At 47.7% G+C, this 17,612-nt stretch overlaps 1 protein-coding gene across 4 annotated transcripts in view; it reads left to right on the top strand.

Moving 5' to 3' along the window:
* The window catches only part of SFXN5 (sideroflexin 5), a 118,705-nt gene that overhangs the window by 48,287 nt on the left and 52,806 nt on the right, over positions 1-17,612 (top strand). For all 4 annotated transcript variants that reach the window (XR_001161446.2, XM_003793413.3, XM_012807412.2 and 1 more), the window contains exons 7-9: positions 10,382-10,435; positions 11,731-11,787; positions 13,117-13,182. Coding sequence is in view for 3 of the 4 variants with exons in the window: in XM_003793413.3 (XP_003793461.1) it covers positions 10,382-10,435; positions 11,731-11,787; positions 13,117-13,182 (177 nt within the window). In the remaining variant the exon portion in view is untranslated. The remainder of the gene's footprint in view (positions 1-10,381; positions 10,436-11,730; positions 11,788-13,116; positions 13,183-17,612) is intronic.

Here is a 17,612-nt window from a genome sequence, read left to right on the forward strand (position 1 = left end):
TCAGAATTTAAACAATACAAACATAAGTAAAAGTTTTTATAATGATCCTTGACCCCAAATCTCTGGCCGGAAGTAACCTCTGTTGGTGTGAACTTCTAGTTGTTTTCTAGGCATTCACAAATGTATAAATCATCACTCATTTTCTTTTTATGTTCCATGAGGTGTTTTTCATTAAAAATGTGGCAGTATACTTACTTGCCTATGGTTAGCTTATTGCACTTAGCATTTGCCTACGTAAAGATTGGCTTCATTTTTTTGTTCACGCGTTCATTTTTTTCTCTGCTGAGTAGTGTCCTCTCTCCCCTAGTGTTGGCTTTAAGGTTGTTTCTGATTATTTGTTATTAGAAGCAACAGTGCTGCAGAAAATCTTTGTAAAGTTTCTCCAAGGCATATTCCAGAAAGTGAATTTACTGCATAAAAGGATATGCACTTTTACATTTTTCACTGATACTACTAAATTTCAATACTACTGTATTTCTTGATATTAATATGTATAATACAACCTTAATAATCTGTAAAATATTATGCATGAATGGTAATTTCCCACTGTATTTCCCTCCACTTTTGCAACACTGGTATTCATTGTTTAACAGTTTTTGCCAATCCAATGGAGGAAGGGGGGGCTTCTCATTAGGGTTTTCAATTTTATTTCCCTGAACACCAAAAAGATTGTCCTTCTTTTCATCTAATTATTGGCTATTTATATTTCCTCTTTCATGAAGTACCTGTTCACACCTTTTCCAGTCTTCCACGGGCTATATTTTTCTAATCGATTTGTAAGCGTTCCTTATATATTTTGGATGTTAATCCTTTGAATTATATATTGGAAATCTCTTCTGCAGCTGTTTTTTCCTTAGTTTCTGGTGTCTTTATAATAGAAAAGTCTTAAATGTGGATTTTCAAAAATGAAATGATCTTTGCTTTGATTTTGAGTCTTGTCCCACTCCTCGCCTCTATTTCCTTTGTTAAAATAATTGGATTTATGGATTTGTGTCTAGGAATTAGCCTTTGGATGTATTTATCAGTTTTTCTGTTTTATCTTCTCATTATTCATTTCTGCTTTTGTTTTTGTAATATCTTTTTTCCCTCTTTTGTTTGTGCTTGGTTTTCTTACTTTTTGCCTTGAATGTCTAGTTTATTTATTCCCTTTCTTTCCTTCTAATTAAAGTGTTTAGAGCTGAGATTTTGCCTCTGAATATATATAAAACTGACTATATCTGTTTTTATGTATAGTGATTCTGTGTTATTATTTTTAAATAAGTTTGGGATTATCGTTTCAAATCCTCTTCAGTTTATTAGTCAGAAGGAAGCATTTTATGATTGGATTTTCGACTTTTTTTATTTTCCAGCTTATCTTAATTGTAGCATGACCTCTGCGATTCTGCCATTTGGGATTTATTGTGGTTTCTTTGCAGCATGATATCTGATTGTATTGGTTGGAATTAGAACCATCTACATATACAGTAACAAAAAGTCAAAGATAACAGTGGCTTAAACAAAATAGTTTATTTCTATTTCAAGTCAAAGAAGTTTAGAGATAGGCAGAACCTCATAATGGCATCAGGAACCCGGGCTTTCATTTTTATATACCACCATTTTCAGTACTGGTTTCTGTTATAAAAGTTACCTCATAGCCCACGATGACTGCTGGAGTTTCAGCCATCACATTCACATTCCAGAGAGGAGAGGAGTAAAAGGATGTATCTCCCAACCGAGATAGCTGTCTTTAAGGAGCCTTCTTGGAAGTTCCATATAACAGTTCTGCTTACATTTTATGTAGAATTTAGCTGGGTATATCTAGTTATCCCTAATTATATAGGGATAGTAAGAAAGAAGGGGGAAATGGTTAATAGGTAGGAAAATAAGAGTGCCATAATTTTACAAATATTCCATCAAAATTTTAAAAAATTTAGGTACATCATCTTTTTGCCAAACCAGAGAACTGGGTATTTGAAATGGCAAAAGACAAATGTGGGGCTTATTTTTCCGTAAGAGGCCGAATGGACTCCTTACACCATCAACTGGGAAGAAGTGGCTAACTCAAGAGATGCTGACACTGTTTGCAGCTTGCAAAGTGTTGCTGAGGCTCACTCAGTACTTCTTCACTCTCTTCCTGTCTTACCCAAGACAAGGCCATTCATTATAGCAGGGTCACTACAGCCTTGTAGGCAGCCTGGGGACTTGGGTGCTGCTCCACTCCTGTGCTGTTCAGGGATTTATTGCTGAAGTAGATACTGTGAATATCCTATCAGGACCAATCCTCTCCCAGCCTGGAGCAAATAGCCCTTTGTGAATAAATGCATATAGTGTGAGAATTGGGTGCCCCAGCCCCTGAGATCCTGTATGAACACTGGATGGGGGTGAAACAGGCAGCATGACCTGCCTACCTCCCAGCAAGACTCCATGGCAGCCAGGGCCAAAATGGCAGTGTTCATCTACCTCCACTTCCTAGCCCCAAATAGCCATATCCCGAGATTCAGAACAGCTGGCGCAGAGGCTAAGTCCCCAGAGGAGCCTTGGCATTGGGAGAAACCTGTGGCTTTCCGTCTAGGCACTTTGATGTGGACAAGCAACTTGACAACTCATTGGTCCCTGCTCCACCCACTCGGGCTACTGCCTTGTCTTACATGGAAGGGGCACGGTGGCAGCTCTGGCACATGCATCCAAAGCCGTGCATCTACCCACTGGTCAGCTCCTCGAAGGCCTGCTATCACCTGATAGCACTGAACGTTTCCACAAATGCCTGGTCTGAAGGGGAGTGAAGGTTCCAGTCCACACCTTAGGAAAGCCCCTGGTCTGATACAGTGGGTATGAAATATACGCATGCAGAAGCCACTAAAAATGCTTACCAAAATAGAAACGAGGGTGCCAGCGAATGTGCTAGGAACTGGGTCCCTGAGTGATGAAGGGAAGGGGCGAGTAAGGCTGGCAGGTGCCTTGACTGAGAAGCTTCTGGAACCGCGGTCAAGCTGCTTTCTGCCCAGGTGGACATCCCCGGCTTGACCCCCGACACTCTTCCTGCTTTGCCTGTGAGTCACCCTGCTTCCACCCCACTCACCCCTCAGAGCTCAGGAGAAACGAGCTGGTTTTCTCCCAGAGGCTGGTGCCAGTTTAGTCAGCAGATTTCACAGATCCACTGGCACCCATGTAGTGTCTTATTTTAAGCTTAACATTTGAAGATGGGAACTTTTCCCCCTTCGGTGTGCGGTAAAGAGATCCCGATTTATACATAAGCACAGCGGCTTAGCTGGTGTACTGAGGCTGCTCCTGAGGCTGCGTGGTTTACTGCTCCCTTTCTTCAGGTGTCTTCTCAAAAGAGCCCTGCCAGTGTGGCCGCTTCTTATAAACAGCTTCCCTGGCCCCAGGTTTCCACTGAAAGGTGTGCAGCTCTGTCCTCTCCACACATGTGGCTGGAGAGAAGCAGACCCTGGCTCGGCCCTGGTGGTCTGATCTTCATCCTGCCCTCCCTATTTCCTTACCTGCACTGTGCTCTGCACCCTTGGCCACTGGAACACCTCAGATGCTAGCAACTGGGTTTCCCTTGGGGCCTGAGGCTCTCCCAGGGAGAATTTTTACTTCCTCCCTCAGCCCTGAGCTCTCCACTCCACTGCTGCCCTCCTCCACCCTCCCTTGTTGTGTCTGGAACTCTCAAAACTCAGGGCCAAATGCCTTGGATCCAGCTGGGAGCTAAGGAGGGCAGACCACGAATGCCTAGTCAGTGAGTCTGGTGGCCTTGGGTTAAGTATCAATCATAGTTCTGTCTTAGAATATTAAGAGCTTAGACTCAGTACTCTGAACCCCTTTATGTTGACACTACAGATGATCATGTGGACTTAGAAACTTTAAGCATCAGAAGATACTGGCATAGGCCATTTCATCTTCAGGGGTGGGGCAGGAGGGTGGATCACAGAGGGTTCACTTTTGTCAGGACTTGGCTGCGTCCCGAGGCCTTTCTGACATCTCGTCCTCATTCCGACTCTGCTTTTTCACATCTTTAAATCCCACTCCCAAATTTTTCCCTGGCCTGCCTCCCAGTATTACTGGACACCAGCCATGTTGGCCTGGCTCATCCCACACGAGAGGTGTTGCGTGAGGTAAGCTAGAACTGGCCAGTCAGAGGTAAGCCTTCATTTGACAGATGCTTTCTTTAACTGGCTGGCATCCTTTAAACAGCAACACCCCCCCAAATCTGAAGTGTTACTTTTCAGATCATTAGCCACGTAAATCAGAAGATGGAGACAAAGTAGAAGGAAAAAACAGGCAAATTGTTGAGTACTGGGGCCCATGGCGGGTCTATCAAAAATGAAGAGGAATGTTTTGGAATTGAGGGGGTCAGGAGGGAAGAAATACAAAATGGCGGGGGCTATTGCTTTACCAGCGATGACTCCTAGGTGCGTGCGGAGTGAACACCATGTCGTCTCACCTCTCTGAAGTTTAAGGACGTGCTGGAGGAAGACAGACATCAAACAGATTCTTACTACTGAGATACATGTTGCAAAAAGGCCACCAGAGCACTGCAGGGGCATGGGACAGAAACCTCACCTGATCTTGGGGGTTAGGGAAGGCTTCCTGGGGGAAGTGACAACTAAGCTGAAACCTGAAGGCTGAGGAGTGAGGGGTAAGGAGGCCGGAGTTACCCTGTTAGAAATGGAGTGGGGGCAGCTGAGAGGCACTGTTATTTTTGCCATTAGCTGGGCAAGCAGGATAACTCTGGACCCTGTAGTCCTCCCCTGGCTTAAGTTTTACTACCCAGTTGTTTTGGTACATATCCCCTGTTTCCTCTCCACTCTTCTTATAATTAAAAAAAATTTTTTTTCCTGTCCCTTGAGTCAGTCTTATAGGGGAGGTGGCCAAGCACATGGGGCTCTCAACCAGGTATCATTGTGTACAGAATTGTGGTCAGTGGCCTTGCTCCCCCATCTTTGTTTTCAAGTTGATGTTCCACTCCTGGCCAAGAAGGTTGGAATATTTGGGGGTGCCTCTCTCCCAGACTGAGACCTCATCTCTCTGCTGCAGTTAGAATACTCAGAAGGAGGAGGCCTAAAGCCAAGATGTGAGATATAGATAGGTAGATAGATAGTTTTTTTTTAGCCAGTTGTTGTATGGGTACCATTGGCCCCTTCCTTACTCTGTCCTGAGACTAGGCATAAGCATAAACTGCTCTTCTTCCTGGGCCTGCCAGTGCAACATCCAAGTTGGGCTTGTGGCTCCAAATGGGGTGGGGTGATAAACAAGGCCCCAGCATCCCTAGTGAAGACCTAATTCAAGGTATGTTCATGTGGTCAGGTTTGGACCAGGAAGGACAGTACAGACTGCGTTCATATGTGGCTGTATTTTCAACCATTGACACCTTAGTGTTGTGTAACAAATGTCCATCATACTTCAGTGGCATCCGTAGTATTAATTCTTAGTATTCTGCGGTGAGATCTGTAGTTGGCCGGGGTTTACTTGCTCTAGATAGGGCTTGACTGAGGCAATTCTGCATCTCACTGTGGGTCTATGGGTCAGTGGGTCAATTAAGGGTCAGCTGACCTGGGCTGGTCTTCATTCCTCCTATTTCTCATAATCCTCGGACAGAAGACTAGTCAGGGATGTCACCTTGTGGCTATTTTAGACATAGAAGGGCAAGCAGGAACACACAGCCTCTGAGGCTTGGCCCAGAGTGGGCAGACGGCCACTTCCATGTGCCACTGGCCAAAGTGAGTCATGTGGCCAAGCAGAGCTGAGAAGCAGGGAGAGATATGCCTCCCATGATGGAGCCATGGCTAGAGTAGGCATGCAGGGAACTGTGAAGAATCAAGACCAAAAATTCAGTCTACACCCTCCCCAAAGGCAAACCCCCATGCAATCAGGACTATAATAATAAGAGTTGGGAGGGGATGGATAATAGATTGATGGTTGGTCCAGTGGAGATCTTTTTCTGGCCAAGGGTTATTTCATGTTCTTAACAATGAATTGGCAAAGTTCCTCCAGCCTGGAGTGTGGGCTCATTTTGGGCTGAAAGCTTCAGGGGACATCAGGAAGAAGAAAGAATAGCCCCAGTTTTACCTACGGGAACTCAATTCTTTTATTTTTTTGTTTTATTTTGTTTTTTGAGACAGAGTCTCACCCTGTCACCCTGTAGAGTATCATCCTGTAGAGTGCTGTAGTGTCTTGGTAGCTCACAGTGACCTCAAACTCTTATGCTTAAGCAATCCTCTTGCCTCAGCCTCCCAAGTAGCTGGGACTACAGGCATCCACCACAACGCCCAGCTATTTTTAGAGACAGGGTCTCACTCTTGCTCTGGCTGGTCTTGAATTCCTGAGCTTAGGCAATCCACCCACCTTGGCCTCCCAGAGTGTTAGGATTACAGTACTGAGCTCCTAGGCCATTGTGCCCAGGCCTAGGCACAGTTCTTTGAGGGACAAGACTTGTGTTCAAAGATGAGGTGGATGCAGGCTGATGGCCATTTGTATAATGTGGACTGTGGAATTGAGAGCAAGGAGAGACCAGCAAAGTCTAGGAAAGCACTTGCTGGGAGGAGCGGAATGACACTAACCTCAAGTGAGCACTTGCTGCATGCCAGATGCTAAGCCAAATTCTCTCCCTGCCATACTTCCTCTCATGATTGTCCCAGGGGGTATCAGGATTAGCTTCCATTTAACAGATGAGGAAACAAAGGCACCAAAGACTCAAGTAACTTGCCCATGGTCACACAGCTAGTAAATATTGGCACCCGCACTTGATGACCAGAGCCTGAGTGTTAATTGCTAGTCCATGTCCTGACACCTTCAGGGAAGGGAACAGCAACAGTGCAGGGTGTGTGCAGAGAGGACAGCTGCCAGAGCTGCAGAGGGGACTTCAGCCATGTTACGAACTATAAATGGGAGCAAAGCTAGGATGTGCGATTTGGCCAAGGTCCTGCAGCAAGATAGGGTGGAGGCTGGGCTAGAAATCCGAGCTGCTGGCTCCTGTTTCCCTCTCCTTCCACTTTCCTTGGTACCAGCCACATTCTGGGCGCTCTCCACCCATCTGCGTGGCCACGCCTGAATCTCTTCCCTCTTGGAAGAGGTGCAATCCACTGGCATTGAAGCTGGGTGGACTGGCTCCCTCTCTCTATCCCTCTCTTTCTTCCTTTCCCCTGCCATGTTCTGGAAAGGGCAGCGGGAGGGAATGTGGGCAGGTTGCACCAGAGATATACATCTGAGAGCTGAAGGGAACATTTATTTTTAATTTAGACTTAAAAAGAAAAAAGGAAGTTATAAAATATCTGCTCTTGCTCCTGGGATTGTGCAGATGGTGCTGCGTTTTGCCTAATAGGGAATGGGGCTGGCATCTACAAGTTTCTGGTCCCCGCCTGACTATGGGACCTCGAGGGCAGGATACCTGTTCCCCTGCCTCAGCCTCTCATGACTCTCCAGGGTCCCATTTGGTCAGTGCAGCTCTGTGTTCTCTGTCTTCTAACCTTACCCTCTCCAGTCTGCCTTCTGCTGGTTTCCTAAACCTCCTCCTCAGGCCAGTCTCTCAGCTGTCCTGCCCGTCCCTGCTCCGTTGTGTGTGCATGCGCACACACACCCCTTAGATCAATCCCCCCTCCTCCTTCATCAGATATCTGGGGCACACCCACCTTTCCCTTTCTGAACTCCTGTTTGGATGATAGAATTTATCAGCTTTACACACACCCAGGTAACCTCATTAAACTATCTTATTGTTTTCATGCCTAGGTGTTGTGAATGACGTTCTCATACATTTTCTTGTTTGGTTTTTGAGTTTACTGTGGTTAAGGAATAACCTCTGGTGTTCTCTTCTGGGAGTGGTGTGGAGCTTGGTACATAGGTCATGCTCCATACATAGGCAGAGATTGTTGAGCGAATCCCTCTTCCTTTGTGCTCAGGGGGATGAGTGGGGAAGGAGCACCCTAAAATCAGAGACTAAGGGCCCCCAAGCCAGGAATCAAGCAACTGAATCATTCTCTAGCTTGTGCTATGAAGTCATAGGCAAATCGCTGAATTTCTTTAATTCTCAGCTTCCCTATTTGCAAAATATGGAAAGTAATCTCTATTTTGTCTGGTCCCTAGAGTTATTGAGGATTATTGTAAGTGACATGTGGAGCAATGCTTGGCAAAATCAATCAATCTCTTTAAGAAAGCATGAGGACACTGGTGCTTAAAGTCAGAGGTGCTGGAATGGATACTGGGCCTGTGTTAGGGCAGAAGGTTGGGACAGGAGGTGGGCGTTGTTCAACAATGACAAGTTTACTGATCATAGAGCCATGCATGACATGTGTGTACATAGCCAGAGTACTAGCTTAGTTTAAGGCTCTGGCTTGTTCTGGAAAAGATTTAAAATCACTTTAAAACATGCATGGCACTGAAGATAAAACAAAGGACGAAAATGAGACAAAGGACGGTTAGAGAAGGAGAAATAAGATGAAGCCAGGAGTGAGGTTTGGGCATGAAATACCTGTACTGTGGGTCTGTACACTTGGCAGATGTGGCCAGGGAGAGCTGGCCTGAGCTTCTTGACTGTCAGTGCAAAGAAACATAGTCAAATGGCCAGAATCTGCAAGGAATATGCAAACCACTTGCCCAGAAGTACAACTTCTGACCCTGAGACCAGAAAATATTTCCCTCAAGAGGATTAAAGGGATCCTATAATGTAATTTGTAGCATGCTGGACCACAGTTGTGTGGCATGTACAGTGAGTCCTCTGGGGCAGTATCTTATGACGTGCCAGTGGCCCGAGCACAGTTTGGAGGTATGGTGGGGATTCAAGGGAAAAGATCGTGTAGTTCATAAGACCCCATGTTAAGTAAACTACAGATTGGGGGGATGATAAACTAAGCCCCGAACAGCGAACAGCTTTGATTTTCTCAGGCTGTGGGAGGCAGTCACATACACGCACAGCCCCTTCCCACCCAGCCCCATACCCACTTCCTCTATTGTCTGGCTCCTTAGTGGAGGCCCTGCCTAGGAGGAGGTCCTGTGTCCTCTGGGATGCTTCTTAGCATGTGGGCTCCATTGTAGACAATGGGGCTATCGCTTTTGAATTCATCCCTACTACCTAGAACCTAAGAATAGAATTTTAAATTGAGATAGGACCTCATAGGTCAACCCTTTCCCTTTATAGGTGAGAAAGTTAGAGCCCCAAAGGGGGTCATCTTCTATTAGAGACCACGCAGGGACAGGGCAGAGGCTGAGACCCAAGGTCTCCTGGGTCTCATTCCAGTTCCCTAAGCTGCCCCTGCAAAGAAAAATCAAATTGGGATCTCATTCTGGATGACAAATCTTATAAGATAATTCCTCACCGAAGCTATGAAATCACTGTAGATTGTATAATTTTATTCAAGCTGATATGGGCCAATAAATATAAATGTGTGTGCGTGTTCACTGTTTTAAAACATTTTAATGTTTAAAACATGATTTACTAATGCTGCTGGGGATGTCTAGAATTTGATTTACTGCATAGTATTGAATGTTTATACTTGTTCCTTACAGAAATTCTTGCCAAAGAGCCATTTTATCTACAAGAATAATAAATAAGTCAATATGTGGATGGTTGTGCACATTTTTCCCATATGCAGCGGTATTCGGTAGATGTTATTTTGCACACCCACACGCCAGAGGTAAATGAGAGCCATATATGGATCCCTGAGGTCCGAGGCTTGGCCAGTGTCAAAATCAGATGGCTAATCTTGACTTAAACAAAAAACCAGTGAGACTAAGTCTTAGGTAATATTTGGGTTTCGGGAAGAGTTGCATGTGTTTATATATTCATCCTTTCACTCACTCAGCAAATATTTATTAGACATCTATGCTTCATTCAGTAACTTAAACATGGTATAGGTTTCTGCTTCATGGAAATTCAAAGATAACAGATACATATTCCCCCAAGTTATATATATAAAGCACATAAAGGCCTTTTTATGTAATTCTCACAAAAATCCTATGGGTGGTAGGGGCCAGGAGTTGGATTGCCTGAGAGGAAGTGAAGGTATTCCTTTTGTTTGCTTGTTTGTTTTTATTGCCTCCCCTGCTATAGAAATAATGTGTGTTAGAAAGAATATAGAACTATTTTAAAAGAATGCACCTGTACCCATACCTCAGACAGCAAGGTTAGCAGGATGTGCTGTGCCGCAGGTGTTTTCATGCGTAGAGATATGTGTGTATATGTAGTTATAGAGAAGATGAATTTTTTTCTTTACATAACTGGGATTATACTGCAATATAATTCTGTAACTTGATCTTTCTCCGGCGCACGCCTCAGTCTGTTTGTGCACGTCATACCACAGCAGTTTGCGCATATCCAGCTTGCTCTTGTTTGTGGCAGTGTACTTTTTCTTTGCAAGGATGTAGGATGTTTCTTTTACTCTTTTCAGCCTTTTTTCTCTCTCACTCATAGGTAGTCGGTCTTCTCCTGCCCAACCAGACACTGGCATCCACAGTCTTCTGGCAGGTAACAGTCTCCCAGGGACACACAGGTGCTGGTTAAGAACTCCCTGCCCTGGCTCAGCACTATAGCTCAGTGGGTGGGGTGCCAGCCACATAACACCGGGGCTGGTGGCTTCAAACCCGGCCCGGGTCTGCTAAACAACAATGACAACTACAACAAAAAAATAGCCAGGTGTTGTGGCAGGCACCTGTAGTCCCAGCTACTTGGGAGGCTGAAGCAAGAGGATCGCTTAAGCCCCAGAGTTTGAGATTGCTGTGAGCTGTGATGCATAGCACTCTACCAAAGGCGACATAGTGAGACTCTGTCTCAAAAAAAGAAAAAATGAACTCCCTGCCCTGGTGCCTTGCCCTGCCCTGCCCTGGGCCCAGGGCCCAGGGTAGAGTCAGTCCCCTTACACCTCCCCCAGCCTCGAAGCCACTAGAGAAAAACCAAAACTTTGGCTGCACCAAGCAGCCAGGACATCTCAGGCCATTGTGTGTTACTTTAACCTTTTTACAGAGGTGATGGGAGCTGAGTGTCCTCACCTGGGTTATGACAGCTTGTTAGTGGCCACCCACACTGCCACTTGGCTACTTGTCCCATGGCTAGGAACCTCGAGGTCCACACCCTCATATGATGTCAGTCCCACCCAGATCTGCAGAGGAAAGGAGATCTACCCCTTGCCCCAAGGTAGTGAAGCACACCACAGACCCTCCCCTTTGCTCTTGGAGACAGTCCAGGTCACAGCTCCATGAAAATAGTTGAAGATGTCCCATGTGTGTCTATATAGGCAAAGAGGGGCAGGAGGAAAAACCTGCCAACTTCTAGGGGAAAATGCCAGGGAGTCTTCCCTGAACACAACTTCTGATAGCGCGTGTGTCTGGAACTAGAGGTGGTGCAGGATGTTGGGCTGGGAGATTCTTGAAAGAAGTGCAGGGCTGTGAGTCATTCCAGGGGCCTTGCTGGCCACCTTCTGTCCAGCAGTTGACATAATAAGGATGATGTGGCAAAGGCAGTGGGCCCAGTGGGGCAGTCAATGCCGTGTGACAGCCTCTGAGGCTGGGGTGTGCAGGACTACATCCTGGTTTGCCAGGAACTAAGAGGTTTCCCAAGACTTGGGACTTTCAGTGCCAACACCAACACAGTCCCAGACAAACCAAGACAGGTGGTCATGCTTACTAGTGGGACGTACAGACCCATCTGTGAGCTAGAGACAGTGTGCCATGTCTTTGTGTGTGTGTGTGCGTGGAGGGTGGTGACCAAGGCCTTGCTTCCAGGGAGGTGACCATTCCTTTTCCGACTTCTTTGTTGCCTTTCAGTGGCTGAACCAGAGCCACAACGCCTGTGTCAACTATGCAAACCGCAATGCTACCAAGGTGAGCGTCACTGCCCTGTTGGTGGCTGCCTCTTCTCAGTCAAGCATTACTCTCCTCTGGGTGCTGTATTGCTGTATTTAAACTGCCAGCCCCTCAGGCAGGTGAGGGGAGCAGACTGGACTCTGGCTGAGCTCAGCAGGGGCTGTTTACCTAAAATGAAGCAGATCCATTAGGTGGGGGGTGTGAGGGGCAGTGTAAGGGATGCCTTCCTCTGGCTTCAGAATTCTTGAGCCTCTCTCACAGCCTGATCTAGGGTCAAAACAGTGTCAGCCACTTGGGGGCCAGTTCCCCTAAAGTTTTCTCCAAACTTGCTGGAAGCTGCCTTAAGAGTCTTGGCTCCTAACTGCTGGCCACAAGGCTGAAGGGCTTCTAAGGGCTAAGGGTCCCAAAGGCCTGGTTCCTCCTTCCCTGAGTTCCCTGCATGTCTGGGACAGGTCATGGTGGAGGCCCAGTCACCCTTCTGTTGTGCAAGAGGGGTTGCTGGGCCCTTGCTTCTCTGGCAAGGCCACCTGTGCCTCTGTCTGATTCTCCCTTACTTCAGTCTAAAAGCAAAAGGAGGGGAAGCGACTTCATGATTCCCTTTGGGGGCCTGTCAGTTTAGAGTACTGGGTCGGGGGGCTGTGGCATTTTTTGTCCTTGGGGGAGAGAGAAGGGATTTAGGTGGTGGTCTGGGCAGTAGGAACTTGAGGGGCCTGATACTCCGAAGATCCCCCATCTAAACCTCCAACCATGTCTCTCATGAGCTTTGCATATGCACAGCTCTGCTTAGATGGCCGCTGTTTACCTTAACTGAGCATCTCTGAACCTGCAATGGTAGTAGACTAGTTTCTTAGCTTTTCCTTCATTTTCTGGGTTGGAGGTTGGGCTGGATTTTTCTATAGAACTGTCTATCATCTTTGACATAGAGACCTTGTTGCTGCATGGGTGGCAAGGCCTGCAGGAGCCAGCCAGACAGAGCCAGCCTCAGCATGGGCATTTCCCCCTGCAAAGAGCTGTGTGTGCCAAATAGCCTGCTTACAGCGCTTAGCCTTGCTAAGCCAGAGACTGCCAGCCTTGGCCATAAGTGGTCCCTTATGGGCCTTGCTGTCTTCTATCTCCAGCCATCACTGTCTGCTGATGACCTTTCTAGAACAGGGCAGACAGGTAGTGTATTTCTGCGTTTGGACCTGAGCTGAGAGAGGCCCAGATCCCTCTGGCTTCCTGAGGGGTGTCTTTCCTACCTGACCCTCCAGGCGGGTGGGTAGGGAGGCTTCTGGCTGGCTGGGGCAAGGGTAGAGTGTGGGAGTTTGGGCCATCCAGCAGGTCTGAAATTCTGCCTGTGTCTTCCAGCCTTCACCTGCATCCAAGTTTATTCAGGGCTACCTGGGAGCTGTCATCAGTGCTGTCTCCATTGCTGTGAGTACTTCCTCCCCACCTTCTTCCTCCTGGTTCTGCTGCAGGTGGCTGCCACATTTAGCAGTACAAGTGGACCCTGGTCTGAGGGTCAGGGCCAGCAATGGTGTGGTAGATGGGCTTCTGTGGGTGGGCTGTAAGGGCAGGCTTTCCAGGCAGAGAAGAGAGTTTGATAGACAAATTGGTACTTCATGCTTTGGAGGGCAGGTAGGTGGTGAGCTGGTGCCTATGGATGCCATGGGCAGCACCTCTGTCCTAAGAGGGGTCATGGTTACCCAGCACTCTTCTCATGCTCAGGAATGCAGCTGTGGGAGGAACACAGAAATCTTCCTGCAGGGTTGGCCTACATGGTAGCTCCCCTTTGTGGAGCCCCTGGGGCACTGTTATTCCCTCTCTGTGACCTTGGTCATTCAGTCACATGTCCAGTCCTTCTAGAAGACCTGTAAGCTCCTCAAGACAGTTCCATTAGGCTCCTTTTCAGTCTCCACAGGACTTTGGGATAAGAGCAGCTACTCAGCAGGGGGATTTGTAGACTGGCTATATGAGTGTAGGATGGATGGTGGGCAAATGAGGGCAGGTGACATAGTGAGGGGCCTGGGCAGAGCTAGATTGGATGCTCAAGCTGCCAGGACCTTGTCCTCCTCTTGAGCCCACCTCCTACCTAAGACTGGCACTCTTTAGATGCTCACTGGGAAGGCCTACAGCTGACTCCAAAGGGCAAAGGGTCCCTTCACAAATTTGTCATTTCATTACATAATAAATACATGCAATTGGTAAGAAAAAAATAATTCAAAAATGCAAATTAAAAAACATTCACCTAGCTGAGCATGGTAGCCTGCATCTATAGTCTGAATTACTGAGGAGGCAGGAGGATTGCTTGAACCTAGGAGTTTAAGACTTCAGTGAGCTGTGATTGTGCCTGTGAAGAGATACTGTACTCCAGCCTGGGCAACATAGCAAGACCCTGTTTATTAAAAAAAAAGAATTCAGGGCGGCACCTGTGGCTCAAAGGAGTAAGGTGCCGGCCCCATATGCCAGAGGTGGTGGGTTCAAACCCAGCCCTGGCCAAAAAAAAAAAAAAAGAATTCAAAAAATAAAAATAAAATAAAAAAGAATTCACATATAATAATCTTTTGGTAAAACCTACTCTCCTCATCTTTCCAGTGTCATTAAATGAATACTGTGTGATAATTGTTCACAACTATGTGACATAGTGTGATAGTGATGATGTGCCATACATCATAATTTATTTTCCTATTCTTCTAAAGTAGGGATTTGGGGTTGTCCTGAAATGGCCTCATTTATTTTACTCCCACATAGACAAAATTATCTCCAAATAACTGTTAGGTGGGACATCCATCTCATGCCCGAGATCTCTTTCCTTCCCTAAATCCTTACGGCTTAACATGAGTAAGAAGCCAGACATTGCAAATCTACTTTAATGGCTTGCCAAGCGCCTGCTCACCCACCCTGGTGGTCCTGCAGCCAGCATGAGACTTCATTTGGAGTCGTTCAGATTGGGGGTCCCTGATTCTGGGGACTTGCTGGGGCTAATGCCAAGGGCTCTCCTGGGCAGGGAAAGGGCTTACTCACTTCCTCCTTGATGTAGAAGCTGATGACCTGCTTGGCTTAGAAGCTTTGAAAATCCACTTCCTGCTCTCAGACTTAAGGGGAAGGGAGAGAGGAACTAGCCATGTAGGAAAGGCTATTGAGTGGCCCCAGATGGAAAGGGCTTGGGAGAAGGGGATCATTGTCCTAGTGGGACTTCCTTCCCCTGCATGCCTGGGGCTCCTGGAACAGGAGGTAAGCTTCTGCCAAGAGCTGAGGGTTCTGTGTCCCTAGTCCTCACTGCCCCACCTGAGGGCCCATCAGCCATCCCACCCCAACCACTTCCCAGGGCAGGCCTAGCTCAGACTTATGGGGAAGGGGTTCTGAAGACAGGCCCACTGGAGTTACTGGGGGACTTGGGGCCCTCTCAGGCTCCGAGAGCTGGGGTCTTACCCAGCAGGGTTGGGGCTTTACACTGGAATGTGCCTGTGCTGAGAACTCCCTCCTCACTTCTCTCTCTGCCCTGCCTAGCTCCAGGGAGGTAGGGGGGTGCCCCTACCCAGGACCCCTTTACTGATCACTCCAGCCCATGCTGCTCCCCCCACCCTAGGTCCTGGAAACTTCTGTTCTTCCCACTCACACTCGCACCATGTCCCGTCCTCTCATGTTTGCAGTCTAAGCCCCAGCCCAGTCGGATTAGAAGTTAGACAGGGTCCGGCACTGTGTCCTCTCCCCCACTGAGGGGAGCACAGAGCTCTGCTCCATAAATCCTTATTAATTAGGCTGCTGATTGATTGCTGGCCTTAGGAGGCCCCTCTCCTCGCCCATCCACAAGTCTTAGTGGTGGCGGCGTCCCTCCGCCTGACGTCTTCACACAGTGAGGGTCTAACTCCGGCAGATGGAGCAGAGTTTCTGACTTGGAAAATCTGCAGCTTGCTTGCTTTTCTTTTGTGTGTGTAAATCACAAAACCTCCGGAGAAAGGGGCTTTATTTTATTTTCCTTTCCCTTGTTCTCTAGAACCCCAGGTCCCGCAGCCTCATTAACTGATCTCTACTTCAATTAGTGACAAATCCCCTCCCAGGGTGAGCCTGTTAGGAGGAGATGACCTGCAAACAAGTGTCACGGCCCCAGTGGTTGGCCCAGCTCTGGCATTAATTAAAACGAGTCCCTACAAGCAGGCAGTGTGGATGGGGACTGACAGGCCGAGAGCAGGTCCCAGGGACTGAGGGACAGCTGAGTGAGGCCAGCCTCCTCTGTGGACCCTAGAGAGCCCTCTCCCCCTCTCAGGAGAGCCCTGACCTTGGCCAGCAACCTCCAGAATCAGAGGCCCCAGTTTGCATGCCCCAAATGAAGTCTCATGTTGGTTGCGGGACCACCAGGGTGGAGATTAGCAGCCTCTTGGTGAACCTTCTAAATAGATTTGGCAATGTCTGGCTTTTTGCTTGAGAATAAAAAAGAAATTCCGTCTTAAGTTATTTTTGAAATTTAACAGTTTGCTGTCTTTTAACAAAGGAAGCCTTGCTCAATCCTCACTGTTTTTTTGTCCGGGAGTTTGTGTAGAGCACTTCTGTGGGTAGCCTGCATAGGCCCTGGCTACCCGAGGGCAACGGACAAGGCAAGACCCATTGTTTCCATCAGGGGACTGTGAAGTACTGGGCACTTTGCAGAAACTGGGGGGCTCAGGGGCCAGTGTGTCCTCCACTGACTTCTTGAAAGCTGAGAACACTCTATGGTACAAACAGAATTATTATGAAGGTGACCCTAGGATATTGTGGGACCAGAGACAATTCACACAGGACTGACTCATAGGACAGACCGGAGAGATCCAAGGGAAGGCAGGGTGGAGAGTTCCAGGGCAAGGGCCCCACATACACAGGGAGCATGACAAATTTGGGGCACTCAGAAAATGAATGTGGTGCCAGGTGGGAGTGATGGAGATGAGGTGTGGATGAGTGAGAGGCAGCAGGACTGGCTATGAAACACCAACGCCTTGCTCGGGACGCAGGAGGCTGCACCCGAATCCAACCTGCCAACCTGCGCTCAGGGACCTGGGTATTGCAGGGGATGCGGGTGGAGGAGGAGTGGTGGGAATTAGCAGGCCCAGCACATGGACCATCCTCATGGATGCAGGGTCCTGGATGAGGGTGAACCTGGGGCTGAAGAGGAAGACTCAGAGCTGAAGTCCTATGTGACTGGTCAGGAGCTAGTTGATGGAGCCAGATGGTGTGTGCCCATGCCTCAAACTCTTCACCTTCAGCTCAGTCTTAACTGGCTGAGGTCTTTCTGTTAGGCAATGCTGACCTCCATTTCCAAAGGCTCTGGGCCCTAAGGGGTCCTTTTTGTATCAGATACAGCGATTGCCTGTTAACCTTTCACAACCAGACACTGGAGCACAGGAGGGGTGTGGGGGGATCCCTGCGCTGAACACCTACCTTCTGGTTCCTCTTGCCTACTGGCAACTACAGGTTGCCTTGATAGTCACACTGGTAAATAACCATAATAATAACACTTAGAGTGCCTGCAGTGCTCCAGGCACTGCTTGGGGGTTCCTCCTCATCTGATAGATGAGGAGAGTGGGGCACAGAGGTGAAGTAAGTGACAGAGCTTACCCAGCTTAATCATGCACTGTTTTGCTCCTCCTCTGGCAGGAGGCATAAGTAGTGTTCCCTGTCTTCCAGGTTATAGGAATTACTACACACCTCCTGGTATCAAGGCTCTCCTGAGGTACCAGTAGAGCAGTGGGAACTGTAAGAAAAAAAACGTTTTTTTGAGACAGAATCTCACTTGGTCACTCTTGGTAGAGTGCCATGGCGTCTTTAGCTCAGAGCAACCTCAAACTCTTGGGCTCAAGCAATCCTCTTGCCTCAGACTCCCACGTAGCTAG

Source organism: Otolemur garnettii, unplaced genomic scaffold (genome assembly GCF_000181295.1).
Source record: "Otolemur garnettii isolate 467f Iridium unplaced genomic scaffold, OtoGar3 scaffold00068, whole genome shotgun sequence".
NCBI classification, from domain to species: Eukaryota; Metazoa; Chordata; class Mammalia; order Primates; family Galagidae; genus Otolemur; species Otolemur garnettii.